Consider the following 16,391-nt stretch of genomic DNA (forward strand, 5'->3'; position numbering starts at 1 on the left):
ACGGCTCGCAGCATGTGGCGGCGTTTCGAATCGATGAGCACACCCTGCTTGAGTCTGGAGCCGGGACGGTCCAGGCTCTGCCCTGTGGCACTAAGCATACTGCAACCGCACCTGCCTTTTTTTCTTGCTAATTAAAGTTGAGAACAATTAACTTGATAAGCATCACTTAATATGCCCCACCCCCCGGCCTACAGAGGGAAGCTCTGCATTTACAAACAGGTCTGATTATCTCGTCTCTCAAATTACCACATAAAAGAGAGTGCAGGGGTGGGAATGTGGGGACATAAAACAATAAATAAATTGAGTTTCAGCTTAACTAAAATTCTGTTCAAATGGCACATTTGGGGTGCAATTCTTGTTGGTTGATGATACATAGGCTGGCTACTTAACTGAGAAAGAAAACACCTGCCTGGTTTCCGGTTATCCCAAACAGTTGTTCCTATGGTGGCCACGAGAGACTAAAAAGCACCTGGCAGTGGAGCCTGCTCTGCTTTCTCAAAAATCTATCGTCACTCCTGCCCCAACCCCCCCCCCCCCCACCTCCCATCAATTCCCTGTTGTTATTCATCTATACTACTACTGCTGCTGCTGTTGACGTGATCTCCCACCCCCTCCCCTGATTCACAGTTTCTGCTGAGCAGACACCCCCTTCCAGTAGTCGAGGATGTCATGCAGGTCTTCGTCCTTGGCGAACTGGACCTTTTTGCGCAGGGCGTGCCCGGCGGCGATGTAGGCCTCCTCTCTGGGGCTCTTCTTGTAAGGGCGGAAGCGCTCCCAGATCCTGAGGGTGCTCTCGGACGAGTACTCAGGGCTGGACGAGTACCCCGAGTAGTGGTGGTGCCGGGGCGAGAGCTGGGAGTAGGCCGCGTCCCTCTTGGTGCGTGTGAGGGGCTTGAGGAAGGAGGCCTTCTGGGCGGGAGAGTCGGCGGCGCCCTCATAGTAGAGGGCAGGAAAGGAGTGCCGGTGTTCTGAGCAGTGGTAGTCTGGGTGCACCTCAAGGTGGTGCTGCTGCGGCTGCGCAGTGCCTCCACCACCTCCACCACCACCTCCACCACCACCTCCGACACCGACACAGCTGCCACCCCCACCACCACTGCCCCCACCGCCACCACCTCCTCCCCTGGTGTCACCACCTGCCCCCCCGCCACAGCCCTGGACACCCACCAGAGGCGGCCTCTCCATGGCCACCTCCCCGCACCGCACCCCCCCTGCCCCCGCCGGACTGCCCTGGTTGGGGTACTTGCAGGCCCCGGGGCTCCGCGGCTCGGTCACGTCCAGGCTGAACACGTGCTGGCCATTCTTCGACGAGCCGCCGTGACCACCACTGCCGCCGCCGCCGCCAGCCGAGGAGGAGGAGGAGGAGACGCTGCAGCGAGGCACCTTGCCACTAGGGGGCGCCATGACGACCACGGCGGCGTCGGCGCTCAGCTGCCTCTGCAGGGGGCGTGCCGCCGTGGCGGGGGGTGGGTCCCGGTAAGGGGGCGAGAGGAAACCCCCTCCGCTGATCCCGGGCCGCTCCAAGAGGGGCAGGACAAGAGGAATGACCGGGGCAGGGCGGGGCAGTTTGGGCGACGCCAGAACCTTGCAAGATTCGGTGATGCCGGGGGAGAGGGGAATGAGCCTCTGCGGCAGAGTCGTGATGCAGGCGGGCGAGGGAGGTGCCGGGTTGTCTGCCGCCGCCGTCGCTGCTGCTGCTACCGCCACGGTGTCGAGCTTGAGTGCGTCGATGCAGTTGTTGATGATCTGGTTGACCTTGTCCACCTCCTTGGCGATCGTGGAGATCTCGGACGTGGAGCCCCGGCCGTCGCCGTCGTCGTCGTCCGAGTCCTCCCCGCCATCGTGTCCGTTCTCACCCCGCAGGATGCCACCAGCCAATCCCGTCAGGCCTCCGTCGCAGACTTCGCCGCCCACGCCACCGCCGGCCGACGTGCGTATGTCCATGTAGTTCCCCTTGCTGGCGGCGATGGCCTCCGAGAAGGCTGTGGCCATCTTCTCCACCTGCGGCAGCGTGGAGAGCCGTGAGGTGCTGGTGTTGGCCGAGCCGTGCAGCATGCCCAGGCTGGACGAAGTGGACGAGGGCATCTTGCCGCCGCTGTGCTGCTGCTGCTGCTGCTGCTGGTGGTGGTGGTGGTGTGTCTGCTCGTGGAGCTTCTGCAAGGCCTCCGGGTCGTTCGCAGCGGCCGCGGCAGCCTCGGGCCCGTAGCGCATCTCCAGGATGGTCTTCTTGACGCTGATGGACTTCTCCTTCTCCTCCTGCATCCGGCGCCGTCGCAGGCAATAGTAGACCAGGCCCAACACGATGACCATGCCGAACAGGCAGCCCAGGATGGTCATGATGTAGTGGGTGGTGGTCGAGGGACTGACGACCTGCGGCGGCACAGGCCGGGTGGCGAAGTCGACGCACGTGTGGTTGTAGCGCTGCGAGTTGCGAATGGACGCCACGCAGTAGGTGTAGTTGGTCTGCGGCGTCAGCCTCTCGAGAGTGACCAGCTCCTTCTTGTTCTTGAGGTTGCGGACGTCCGACACGCTGCTGTGGTTGTACTCGGTGAGGATGTACATCTTCTTGTAGGGGCTGGGCAGCTGGACCAGGAGCTTGGCCACGTTCGAGCCCACCATCTGCAGCTTGAGGCTGATGCTGTACGAGGGGTTGGACGGGGAGGTGGCCGTGGGCTGGTGGTACGGCCCCGACAGGTCAGCCAGGTCCGCCACGCCTCCGGAGCCGTCCAGGTCGGGCGGCAGGGAGGTCATCCCCATGACGCCGTCCCGGCAAACGGACGCCAGGATGGTGCGCGCGTTCCGGCCGTGTCCAGGCACAGGGCTCAGCAGTGGATACGTGTAGAGCTCCTTGGGCGACTCGCACTGCAGCCGGTCATAGGTGTGCGTGACATTGTTGAACATCTCCAGCCAGGTGAGGAAGCTGAAGAGATCACAGCCGCAGTGGAACGGGTTCCCGGCCAGCTCGCACACCATGAGGCGGTTGAGTACGGTGAACGTGGACGGGTCGATTCGCGCCAGCTTGTTGGACGATAGGTCCAGGCTGCTGAGGCTTGGGCACTCCCAGAAGGCGTTGTTGGCGATGACCTCGATGAGGTTGTGCTGCAGGAAGAGGCTGTGCATGCGTCCCAGTCCCCGCAGGATGCCCTCGGTCAGGTTGGTCAGCTTGTTGTAGCCCAGCTGGAGCACCTGCAGGTTGGCCTGGCTGGCGAAGGCTCCGTCCTCGATGTACGAGATCTCGTTCTTGGTGAGGTTGAGGTCGGTGAGGTTGGTGAAGCGACTGAGCGAGCTGAAGAAGATGGCCTTGAGCTTGTTCTCGTTGAGGCGCAGGTCGTGCACCGTGTTGTTGATCTGCAGCGGGAAGGTCTCGTACGGCGGCTGGTTCTGGCTGCAGATGGCCAGCCACACGTAGCCCTTCTCACCCTCGATGAGCCAGCAGTCGCCCCGCACCAGGCCCACGAGGCCCAGGGAGAGGAGGGCGATGGTGGGCAGCAGGCCCAGGAGGAGCGGGAGGTTGGGTGGCGGGGCGCTGGTCCTACTGCTGCTGGCCATGCTACGAGCTAGCACTGACAGGGGGAGGCTTTTCCTCGAGAGTAGAAAAAAAGAAGTCACGAAACGTGCCCGAAAAAAGATTCTGGGAGGGATCTGGGTCAAATTTTCTGGGGGGGGGGTTGTCAAATGAAAGAAAAGGAACAGGCTGCTTTGGGGGAAAGAGAAGAAAAAGAAAAACGAGACAGAAAGAGAAAGAGAGAGAGAGAGAGTGAGATCAGAGCACAGTGACACGGGTAAAAGGAAAAAAAGGGGGTTCTCCGAGGGGGGGTTCTCACAGCTGTACAGCCCACATGGCAGCAGGTGCGGTCCCCATCTTAGGTCTTCGAGGCTAAGGCTGATGAGGAGTGGTGTCGCGGAACCAAGCTATGAGTCATGGTCTCTGATCTTCAGGCTCCGCATCGACTGTTGGATGAAGTTTAGTCTCCGAGGGTCAACTTGCCTGTGAACAAAACATACAAGGAGGGAGAAGGCAAAAAATATTAGTGCTGCACCAATATTTGTTTATCTAAAAAGTAAAAGGAACCGTGTTTAATCCAATGATGCTTAGAATTGTTGTAGCATTTGTTATACTGTCTTGACTTTTGTTTGACTGTTTGTGTTTCTGAGCTCTTGACAGAAATCATTTGGAAAATTGCTTTGGAGCTTGAAAATGAAAACCCATGAGAATCTACTCAGGCGAGGGCCAATAATTAGAATGCTTCATTTCACACATATTTATGAAAACGTAGGGGCTTTTTCAAAATGAAGTAAATAATTTATGTGTAAAAGTTAAATGAATGTTATAAAATATGTTCAGGCCCAAGCTAATGGTAAAAAAAACATGTCTAATATAAAAGCTATCCTCCATCCTTCTGCGCCTTGCTTACGAGACAGAACCACATGGCAGTTAAAACATTTGTTGAACCATAAAGAAATAATAAGGGTCTCGGGAAAGCCGTAAAAGGAAAAGGTGATGTAATGGGGAAAATAGAATGTAGAGTGCAGCGATAATTTCCATGTCTTAAGGCCAAACGTGACACGGAATGATTCAGGCATATTTCGTGGATTAACGCTGGCTTACACACTAATCCAAGTGAGCAGCATGAGGTGCCATTACGAAGCTCCTTCCTGCAGTTCAACGGTTTCCCTGACGACCGAGTATTTGAGCTCTGCAGTCTAAGAAGAGAAAGTGCCATCTTCGAACAAACAGACTAACAAACAAACAATGACGTTCCATGACAAACCGTTTTGATGGTGTTGTAGTGGGATTGTGAAATGGCATAACAGAGCAGCTTTGTCAATTTACGGAGGTAAGAGGCTGCACCTAGGCAACTGTGCCCGTCAATCTGTGTGCTTTGTCTCAGAATTACTGACACACAAGAAATACACTTTCCAACATCCTCCCAGCCATACTGTATATCCATATTTAAATTCACCTTAGTACACCACACAGCAATGGATAAGAATTCATAAAGTACTGAACTGCTTATTTTTAAAGTACTTAGCCTTCAGAATATGACCATAGCAGGTCTTTATGTTTATATTTATTTGTATTTATTTATTTTTTATTTATATATATACACAGTGGATATTACGGTACAACCCAGACACTGGTATTATACCACAGATTCCTCACTTTAAAAAGTTGCACACAAACGTCTCTCGCCACACACAGCAGCAGGTGATGGGGGAGTTACTTTTGTCTGGTCGATTGGGTTTCAGTGAGGGGCTTTTCTGACTCTGTGGCCGCAGCATGGCATCAGTGCAGAGTGGGATTCCACTAATGTTACACCAAATAGATGCAATTTATCTTTTTTTGAGACAAACTGTCAGGCTCTGAGTGGATGACACGGGGAGCCTTTCAGAACAGAATGTTTGACATGCATCATTTAACTCTCAACAGGCCACATGCTTATCCATCGCTTTTAAATGTGGTGTGTGTGTGTGTGTGTGTGTGAGTGTGTTTACATGTGTGTATGTGATGTGTATGTGTGTGTGTGTGTGTGTGTGTGGTACTTGGTCGTGACGGGGAAAATCACACCACTCCTGCCATGATTCAGTTTTTTAATCAATGTGTTATTAGACTAATGACGGTTAGCCAAAATATACTCCGTCCTCTGAATCAGGCACAGCCATCAAAGCACATCTCACAACAACCAGGGTCCAATCAGACAACATCTCTCTCATGGCTTGTTATTTTCCAACTAGCTAAACTCCAAAATCCCCTTGCATATCTGTCATGGGGTGAAATCTTAATCTAGCTTATTGGAAGAGTGAAATCAGTGCAGGTGGTGACAAACAGAATCAAATGAACTCTGGTACATGTGTATTCCCTGATGGATACAATTCATTTGATATTTTTTGCACATTTGCAGTATTTATGATCTGCTGTAAGCATTAGACATGTGTTAGTGTGAGTGAGTTTGTTGGAGAAAGAGAGAGTGAGTGAGAGAAAGAGAGAAGAAACAAACTGTCATGTATTTGCCCAACACAAGATGTGCGCATTATTTATGAAACAACAACACTGGACATGCATCACAGTGGTTTACTTAGTAGCAAGCTGGGCTTTCAACACACACCCCCCCCCCCCTCCCCCCATCACGCCCCAATCCATCCACCCACCGCATCCTCTCTCCTCTTGTGAGTTCTGAGTCATATTTATTTCATTACTCCAGCACTGCTCCTGCACCCACCATGCACTCTCACTCTATCTTCCACCTCTTTCTTTCTTTCTGACTTCCTTTCTTTCCTTCTTTCTTTCTTTCTTCCCAGCTCTGCACCCCCCCAAAACCCAAAGAAACCAATCTCAATCTTCACTTTCTACCCCTCTCTCACTCCCTTCTTACTAAATTTCTCTTTCTCTCTCTCCCTTTCTCTCCTCTTCCCATCTCACCATCTAACCGAGCCTTCCTATCTCCGTTCTCTCTCTCTCTCTCTCTCTCTCTCTCTCTCTCTCTCTCTCTCTCTCTCTCTCTCTCTCTCTCTCTCTCTCTCTCTCTCCATCTGCCCTCTCTGACCTGCTGCCGTGGTGATCTAATTAGCGGCTCTACACAACAGCACCCAGAGGAGGCCTTAATTAGGTGCCGAGACCACGCGTGCAGAGGTCTGCAGCGCCCCACGACCTCGGAGTGATGAGCGCAACGAACAAAGAGGAGAACCAAATTCACCGAAACAAACCTTCCCGAAGGACACTAACCAAAGACGACAAGAAACGACACTCTGGATGACAGCCCTTAAAATAACGTTGTTATTTTCCTTGTTTATTGTTTGTGGCATTGAGCAGGTGGTGTTTGTCAATGGGTTGGTTGCTCCATTGTTCTCACCTTGATTAGTTGTGCTCAAGGATAAAGAATGGTGATGAGTCCCTTTAGGTTATGAAATTGCAAGTGTGTGCTCATCATCCCAGCTGTTGCCGAGGAACAGCCCCACCTTACAGTACATGAGCATTAACTCAGCCTTTGTTTCCTGTTTAAATGAAGACTGTGGGAGCTTGTCTGCTTGTGTCTGCCGTGTCACGATGACATGTGCGAGCTCTCTGCCTCTTCTGCTCCCCCTGGTTTTGTGTCACGCCTTTCTTTCTCTTTCTCTCTCTCACACACTCTTGCTTTCTCTCCCATTCTCTCTCTCTCTCTCTCTCTCTCTCTTTGTCATTCTCTCTCTGTCTGTTCTTTTATCTAGTTCCCTCACTTCGTCAAACTCTTACTCGCTCTGCCGTTCACTCTCTGCATCCCCCCCCCCCCCCCCCCATTGCATTGTTAGTCTGCCGCTTATCGCACCACTCCTTTCAGAGAAGATGAGGACAACAGAGAGAGAGAGAGAGAGAGAGAGAGAGAGAGAGAGAGAGAGAGAGAGAGCGCCGTGAGAGCGGGCAGCATCGGCCGAGAACAATCAGCTTCCTCTACGGCTGCCATCCGTCTGTCTGTCTGTCTGTCGGTCGGCCCGCCCAGCGCCCTGCTTCACAGATTCCCCCGTGGAAGTGAGGAGCCGATATTCCTTTCATACATTTGTTTGTTTGTTTTTTGTTCTTCTTCCTGTCCTCCTCTTTTCCCCTCCTCTCTCCCTCGCTTCTTTCCTTGAAGTTATCGCTGGTGATAATCTGTGATTTAATTAGAGCTGCAGGCAAGCAGACAATGGCAATTAGAGCTTCAGAGAGCAGGTGGACCACGCCAGCCAGCGCCAACTTCACAGAGCTCCCCACTCTTATCAGCCACAGATGTATATCGCCTTGCTGCAGGGGCTCACAAAGAAGAAACAGAGAGAGAGAGAGAGAGAGAGAGTGAGAGAGAGAGAGAAGGAAGAAATAAAGGAAGAGAGAGAGAGAAAGATGGTGAGAGATAAGGATAGAGAAAGAGCAAGTATCTACACCATGTCAACTAAATCTACACTATCTAACAGTGGTCTTCCCTATTGAGCCAATAACAGTGGGTAGCCAGAGAAATGTGGGTCATTACTTGGTATGTTTTAGATGGCGATTTCAGAAGATTTTCAAGAATTAAGATAGCTTAGTTGGTTTTAAATTGCTATGATTGATGTTATTATTTGTTCCTTGCTTATTTAGACGCTGCTTGAATTCCCACTCCATGGTGCATGTATAAGATGCTTTAAGTCTTATCCTTCTGCATCTGTCCATCTGATCTACTTTCTCTTTGCCATTTAGAGTGTATCTAAACATAATTAGATCGAATTATTAAATTACAGCCTCCCAAAAATCCACAGGGAGAGACACTATAGGAGAGCGAGAGAGAGAGAGAGGTAGCAAAAAAAATAACACAGAGAAAGAGAGTGAGTTCTTATTAAACCCCCATCCTGTCAGTCCTCTTTGTCCCACCCCTCTCTCTCTCTCTCTCTCACACACACACACTTTATCTATCTATTTTCTCCCTCTCTTCTTCTTTGTGTCATGCAGTTGAGGAATACACTAGCTTGAGTGACAGACATGGAGGCAATCACAGATGAATACTAAGATCTCCAGGCATAGCTGAGGAAAATCAACAACAACAACATCAAAAACATGTTTTGAGGTGGAAGTGCAGCTCCCTTTAGTGATCTGAATACAGCGATTTCTCCTCTCATGTCTTTACCCCTCAACGCTCTGAGATAAAACACCCACACCTACACACACACGCTGAAAAACATCTTGGAGTAAAAACCCTGCTTTGAGGAGCATTTCGGTTTCCGAGGGTCGAGCATGCAGCTGCCAGCGATCTGCCTGGCACCAAGGGCACGTGGCACGGGGGAGCATGAGGGCATATGGGCACCAATCATGATCCCCAGGGGTCACCGGGTCCACAGTCACACTGTCCTCCGCAAACCCACCGCCATGGTCTTCGCCCACTCCACCACAACGCCTTCTCGCCCAGTCCGACGGACAAACATGTCCGCATCATAACACCCCGCTGACCCTTTGCCAAAAAAAAACAAAAACAAAACCAAGCCGACCGCCCCCGTGCATTTCGTAGGAGCAGAATTCCAAGCGAACGCCAATTACTGCCAGCAGACAGAATTGGGGGCCGCCGAGCGGAAATCAGAAGCAAAGAGAGAAGACAAGAAGAAACGCTTCAAAGCACCTCCAAAGCTGTTTGAGAGTCTCAAAGTTATCTGCTCTCTCTCTCTCTCTCTCTCTCTCTCTCTCTCTCTATCCCTGTTTGTCTCGTCGTGTACAGTATTTGTGAGCAACATCTGCTATTGTGCGTGCGCTTGAGCCTAGCGAAGCATGATGAGAAGAAACGCTCGACACTTCTACCACTGGTTTTAAATGATCTGTGGAACACTCTTCAGAGCTTGTTGTGACTGGTGTATATATTTTTCCCATTCACAGATGTTCTCTCTCTCTCACACACACACACAAGTCCTCATCTGTTACAGTTAAACAACCCAGTTTCATTTTGTCTCCAGAGGTCTGAAAAAGCCATTTTCTTTCTTCGATGACAGCATACACATAATAGATGGCAGTGGAACCTTGACACGCTCGCTCGTGTGCCTATCACAATAGCTTCTCTTAGGCTACAGTGTGTACAGTTTTTTCTCAGTCCCTTCGGTGCTTTTCTCAAATGGCTTGACCTAGCCGCTCCTACTGTATTCATCCTGGATTGGCGTTAATGAAACGTGTTGAGCTAGGATGACCAGACAACGCTAGGTTAAGCCTTGCTTTATCACTTATCTTGGATTCCTTCATTTTGCCTCTGGTTGCTTGTTGCCGGCAACATTGTCTAAAAAGTTACCCCATGTATCATTAGCTCAAAGGAGAAATCCTTTTGTTTTATACACAGATCTCCGTTTCTCAAAGTCACCAGCCAGGAAGCTGCCTGAAAGCTCTAACTGTTGGCCTGTGGCGACTCTAGCTAGGTAAAACCGTTTGTTTTTCTTTTTTGCTCGGTGACCTCGAGAAATGGAGATCTATGTGAAAAATCGCCGGATTTATCCTTTAATGTTCAATACACTGTAACTGTATATTGTTAGAGTGACAGTAACTGACTGACAGAGATATTTTTCCTTTCTTTCCTTTTCTGCAGTTTCTAACAGAGACCTGGTAAATACAGAAGGCTGAGAGGGCAGAGGCCAATAACACCAGTCATTGCATCAGTCTCATGCAAGGAGAGGAGCCCCACATGGAAGAGGAGAGAGCAAACAGCAGGTTGAGAGATTAAACTTGAAGGTCAGAGGAGACCTTTTCATTACATTCATTATATCCTTACCCTCTCTGACTCTCTCACTCTGTCTGTCTCTTTCACTCACTGATTCTCTCTCTCTCTTCCTGTCTGTCTCTGTTCAATACCCCGTGATGGCTATCTGGACACTGGACCTCGTGGGGCCCTTTGGACGTCAGCACTCTTTGTCCTCTCCTCTTGGTTTCCAGCTTCGCCTGATTTGGTGTGCTTTTGAAAGAGCTAGTGCCCCCCCAAAAATTCCTCTGTTCTGCTAAGCTGTTGAAAGGCATGCCACACAAACGTGCATTTATTGTTATGTGTCTTTAGTTGGTAGAACAAGATTACAGAGTGGTGTTTGGGGGTAATCAAATACCAAAAATCTTAGGCAGACAGGCAGGCAGACAGACAGACAGACAGACAGACAGACAGACAGTTAGATAGATAGATAGATAGATAGATAGATAGATAGATAGATAGATAGATAGATAGATAAATAGACAGATAGATAGATAGATAGATAGATACTTTCTTTGAGAGATGCAGGTTATACATTAAATAGAGAAAGAATGAAAATATACACTGGCTCCAATGTTTTGATCATGACATACAGTATTGACATATTGTCGGCTGCCCAAGAATGTCATTTTGCGCCTTGGGTTTTAGATACTACACATGGCCGAGCAGTTTAAACAGGAATCTGTGGGAAGGGAAAAAAAAACATTGAGTGCTTCCCTTTGATACAGTTCTCAGTTACAGCTCCATCAACACACAGTGCCTACTAAATAATGTATGACTTCATCCTCCAACTGACCCCCCCAACTGATTTCTCTTTTTACAATCGTGCAAATCAAAAGGTACTAAAGTGGCCATGTGTGGGAAGTCTGAGAATTAGCTGTGGATGAGAAGCGCTAGCGGGTGCCTTTAAACTATGGCCACCGCCAAACTCTCTGTCCACCACGCGCCCGACTGGCAGCGGGCGCATGTAGGTCAGGGTTTGGCCAGGGGCCGTTTCTTCCACGGCAATGAGGTGGAGGCTCGTGGAGAGTAGCGATAGCCTTCGTCACGTTCCACTCTCTCGCATCGTGAGCCGGGGCCACAAAGATGTGGCAGTACGTGCCCAGGGAAGGAGGAAGGAGTGGAGGGGCAGGGGTTCATCCATACAGAGTTGATCACCTCCATGGAGGTGCTGCCAGAACCGGTGTGTGCTGGAACACCAGTGATCACCAGCATGCTGTCGCCCCCCCAGATTTGTGAAATCTCCCCTTCCTTTTCTTTGTCAAAGCAGCACTTCCTTGAAGATATATGAAAACATTCCCCTTGCTCATGGTGAATTTAAGATGAAGTCACAGTCTAGTTTACCGGGGAGAGAAGTAAAGGCCTTTGCACACTAAAATATGAAATCTCGCATCTTTTCTTGTTGTTGTTGTTACAGGACCACAGATTTCCTTACCAACGTCTTGAATGGGTCCCAAAGCCAAAGCCTGTTAAATAGTTCTGTTTAATATATTTTTCCCAGATTAGATGGTTTTAATCCGCAAATACTTCTCAGAACTTCTGGGTTTTAGACCATAAGACTGGGACTCTGTTAGCATGCCCTCTTTGGCTGTCTCCAGACAAGCTAACTCATATACAAACATTTGCAACTCTGGCTGGTGCATTCTCTCTGGATGGCAAGCCAACAGAAACGTCTGAAGGGAGGCAAGCCATCAACCCAGCTTGCCTGACTGAGCCAGTTAGCCAGTCAACCAGTTCTAACGGCAGATGTTTAGTGTGACCGATTTCCCCATAAAGCTCAGCACAGCTGCCGACTAAAACACCTGACTTGGCATTGCAGTACTGCCAGTCAGTTGTGATAACTGTCTATTAGTGTCTTGTGTTTTGGGGTTTCTTGTTAGTCTGTGAAGGTGTATTAGTGTCTATGCTATAACTCTTGAGACCACCTTAACAAGCTGGGCCAGGTGCTTTGGGAAGACACCAATCTGTGGTTGTGACGTGACAAGAGCAAGATAGTCTCGCACCGCAGGTTATGGTAGAGTTCAAAACTGTGCAGTCCATCCCAGGAGCACTTTGTTCTCCCTGACACTGACAGCTGGAATGTCGGTTGTCCTTGTCAGCTCACGGATGTCGAGAAAACCACCACCAGCACCTAGGCCCCCCAGGATAACGTCTAATCCTCAGACTTATTTAACGGCCGACCGTGACATTTCACACATGACTCAGCACTATCAGACCTGCCGGCCCGGTCGATTCTTGTTTTTTAATCTTTGCATCTAAACCCAAGGTCCATGTGTAGGATTTAAGGGAGCAAAACACCGAGCCTTCATCACCCATCAGAGCATTCGCTCGCAGGTGACGTGACACCTCCGCTCACTCTCCGGCAGTGAGTCACGTCCAAACTTCTCCCTCTCACTCTGACTCCGTGGTGCTCCGCTATATAACCTGAGATGGGAGTCACAGCGCTGGTGGATGCCGAAATACAGACGGCAGAAAAGATTAAGCAGAGATGCAGTGATGCAATTTCTGACTTCACAGCCTGACAAATTGCTACGTGACAGCGTGCCTGGAGCTGCCGCCATCTCTCTCTTTCTCTTCCTCTCTCTCTCTCTTCCTCTCTCTCTCTCTCTCTGGTGACACACACTGTAGAGCCTCCAAACCAATAGAGGGTAGAGGAATGATCGACTGTTCATTATGAAAATTGGATCCCAGTTACTGATCTTCCAAAGACAATTTCGACAAGCCTTGCCTCCCAGGTTGAACCATCATCAGACGCCGCGGGGACGCTTTATTTCAGGAATCCATCACTCGAGCTGCCTCCCTGCCACCGACGCCCCATAAATAAGAGACACTGTAATCTGGAAACATAGAGCATAAAAACATGAGATGAGGCACGGGGGACGGGAACCGGGAGCCAAGATGGAGAGGGAGACCGTCCGTCATGGCTGTGGTCATTATTTATGGAGCTTGCCAGCAACCCCCCCCAAATCCCAAACGGCATCTCATGTCCTACATGTGTGCGACTGCGAAAACAAGGCCTCATGAGTGTGTTTCTCGCCGACTAACCTCGGAGTCTTCAGTTGGCATAGTCACAAACATCATGACACAAATGTACACCACCACCCACCCCCTCCAAAAAAAAGAACTTTCCTCAGTTCCGGAATTTTCTGCACTTTAAAAAGCATCACGCTTCACACATGTAAGTGAACAACTCACAGTCCAAAGGAATGTCTTTTTAACTGTCACGATAACATACTGTAGTTGCCAGTAGACGCGAGCCTGAAAGGAGTCCTTAATGAAGTAACTTAACAGTGCATTGGGAAGTGCTTGGATAAAACATGATACTTAGTGCTGTCTCACTAAACAACAATTAGGCATTGTTGTTGTGGGCCTCAAAGACCTTTCACAGTGTTTCAGTGATTATGATGGAGGCTTTATCAATAATGGAGAAGGCACCAGGGAAGCAAGTGTTGTAGCTTCAGCACGACTCATGCATATTCCAAAGCCGTAATCAGAAATCAGCTTGGAGGCCGTTCAGAAATGCATGGGGGATTTGAGAAATCAAGGGGGAGAATATAAGCAAAAAAAAATAAACATGAACAGAGAACAAAACAAAACAAAAAAACATTTGACTGTATTCCAAGAGCTGGAATCTGGAAACGGCCTTTGTCCGCTTCGCCAGTTGTCAGCTTGCCCAACTGCAAACTGTCACAACTCGTGTTACAATCCTACACCCTGCCCCCACCCCCCCAAGACACACACACACACACACACACACACCAACCTCCCGCAGAGGCCTGTGAGCCATGTAACAGTATAAGTGTTGCCGTGTTGGAAAGCATGAGGCAGCATTTGACTTAGCGCTGCACTGGATGTTTTGTCTCGTGGGTGTCCGTCACGAAAGAGACATCTCCAGGGTGCTGGAGGACGAGGTGGAGTGGGGGGTGGAGTGGGGGTGTGGATCTCTTCATCTGCAGGCGACGGGGGGACGTTTGGGTACAGAAGGCTGAAGCGTGCGATGCCGGCTTGTCTCGTTAGCTTAAAGGAGACATGACAGGAGGGTGTCAGAGGAAGGAGTGGGGAGGAAGCGTACATTTGGGAGGGTCTGTCAACATGAGGAGAGGAGGAGAGTTTAGACTGTGTGTGTGTGTGTGTGTGTGTGTGTGTGTGTGTGTGTGATTGTTCTCAGTTAATTTCTGTGTCTCTCTGGGTGTACCTCTGTGTGGGAGTGAGTCAAGTCTGTGTGTGAGTGTGCTTGTCTACATACATACAGAAAGTAGTGAAAAGTTGTAAGTAATAGCACCCCCCCCCCCCCCCCCCCCACACACACACACACACACACACACTATCTTATTCACTATAAGTCTACAAGGACCTACAGTAAGCCTCCCCCTCATTACAGAGAAGAGGAAATACGCTTACAAGCAAACCAAGACAGGTAAAAGCCTAAGAGTGAAAACAGTGTTTGTGTGTGAGTTAGGGGGTCACAGTTTGCCTTAAATCCTTTTTTTATCCTGTTAAGCGAATAGCAATGGGCAGGTTAACACTGTTTTCAGAACGCTGTGTTAAAAGTGGGTCATGCATATTTACAAGGTAGCCACCGTGGAGAAAACAACCTGAAGGTCCCTCCATCCACCTAGCACTTTATATTCCTTAACCCTTAAAGGTGTAGGTTTTTGAACGTTCTAAGTTCCGCAACAATTGAAGGTTCTAAAATTCTATGTTGAATTCAATGAACCCAGATATTCTTTAGAATGTTCATTTCTCAACATTCCCGTCACACCGGTGTGACGGTACTCCTTTAAGGGTTAACGATGGGGCCGGGGCGGTCAGCGCACGAAAGTGGACAGACAACGCAGACCTCATGTGAGCTGCATTACCATGAGGTGGACATTCCGTTCCCAAACACTTTCATAAGACAGACTCTGGGTAATAAGAACAAAGTGGAGGTAATTGGGCCAATCAAATGCATGATGATGACCGGGAGGCAGGGCGTCTCATGTGTGCTTGTTTATCTTGACTCATTTTGAAGTAAGGACCCAGAGCTTTATAAGCTAATTAGGAGATGAAGCGCCATCTCGATATTGTCATCAAGCTAATTATAGAGGAAAATGTGCTCCGGAACGTTCCATGAAGCGTCTCCTCTCCGACCAATTATGTAACAGAAACGAGAGGCCGTGAAACTGGCAGTGTGCTGCTGTGCACTCTCTCTCTCTCTCTCCATAATACAAACACATGCCCACACACACATGCCCACACACACACACACACACACACACACACACACACACTGAGGATTATCGTTCTCCTTCTCCAGCAGTGACAGGATAGGGGACGTCGTGTGCACTCGTCACACACAATCGTGGAGATCGGCTCTGACAGCACCGTCTGAGGGCAGAAATGAACGTGATCACCAAACCTGAGGACAACAAGGGGGGAAAATGACAACAACAAAAAAAAACCCTCTTCCTCATCCTCTTCTTCCTTCTCCTCTTCCTCCCCTCCTCCTCCGCCTCTTCTTCCTCCCCTCCTCCTCATCCTCTTCTTCCTTCTCCTCTTCCTCCCCTCCTCCTCTTCCTCCCCTCCTCCTCCGCCTCTTCTTCCTTCTCCTCTTCCTCCTCTGCTCGCCCCCTCTACTGAATAGCCACTCATGGAAAAAGGGTGTCAACGAGCCCCTATGATTAGGGTCAGCAGAGGAGTTCTGTTGAGGCGACGCAACCCCTCCCTGACCTCTCCGTTCTGTTCGCGCTTCGTGTTCTCGATACGTATGAAAAGGTGTGCACGCCCGAGCGTGGCAAAATTCATTTTTCGCCCGACCATGTCTGTGTGTGTCTGATTCCCTTCGCCTTTCTGCCTCGCGTACACAGACGAATTAGGTGACATGTTATACCCGGGAGCCAGTAATGCCAATCAGGACACTCACACACACACACACACACAGACCATAACCGTGACTGTGACCGTAACAATCTGCCGCCTTTCTCAGAACAGCCTCTCCTTCACCTCTCTCCCACACACAAAAGACATGACACACTTTACCCAGAGGTCTGTGTGTGTGTGTGTGTGTGTGAGTGTGTGACGCTATGCCTGACAGACTTGTTCCCATTGTATCATGGGTCTTGACAGAGGTGACAGGATTTCCAGTGCTTTGGACAGGCTGCATGCCCTCTCTCTCTCTCTCTGGTGCTGCCCTGAGTGATCACACACACACACACACACACACAC

General features: G+C 49.9%; 1 protein-coding gene across 1 annotated transcript in view; it reads right to left on the reverse strand.

Moving 5' to 3' along the window:
- Positions 1–621: 621 nt before the first annotated feature.
- elfn2a (extracellular leucine-rich repeat and fibronectin type III domain containing 2a) overlaps positions 622–16,391 on the reverse strand; it is a 144,878-nt gene continuing 129,108 nt past the window's right edge. Inside the window, exons 3-4 of the mRNA XM_042105584.1 lie at positions 1,204–3,985; positions 622–1,152 (exon numbers count right to left, since the gene is read on the reverse strand). Of these exons, the coding sequence (XP_041961518.1) occupies positions 622–1,152; positions 1,204–3,546 (2,874 nt within the window). The 5' untranslated portion in view covers positions 3,547–3,985. The remainder of the gene's footprint in view (positions 1,153–1,203; positions 3,986–16,391) is intronic.

The sequence above is a fragment of the Alosa sapidissima genome, chromosome 9, assembly GCF_018492685.1.
Source record: "Alosa sapidissima isolate fAloSap1 chromosome 9, fAloSap1.pri, whole genome shotgun sequence".
NCBI lineage: Eukaryota > Metazoa > Chordata > Actinopteri > Clupeiformes > Clupeidae > Alosa > Alosa sapidissima.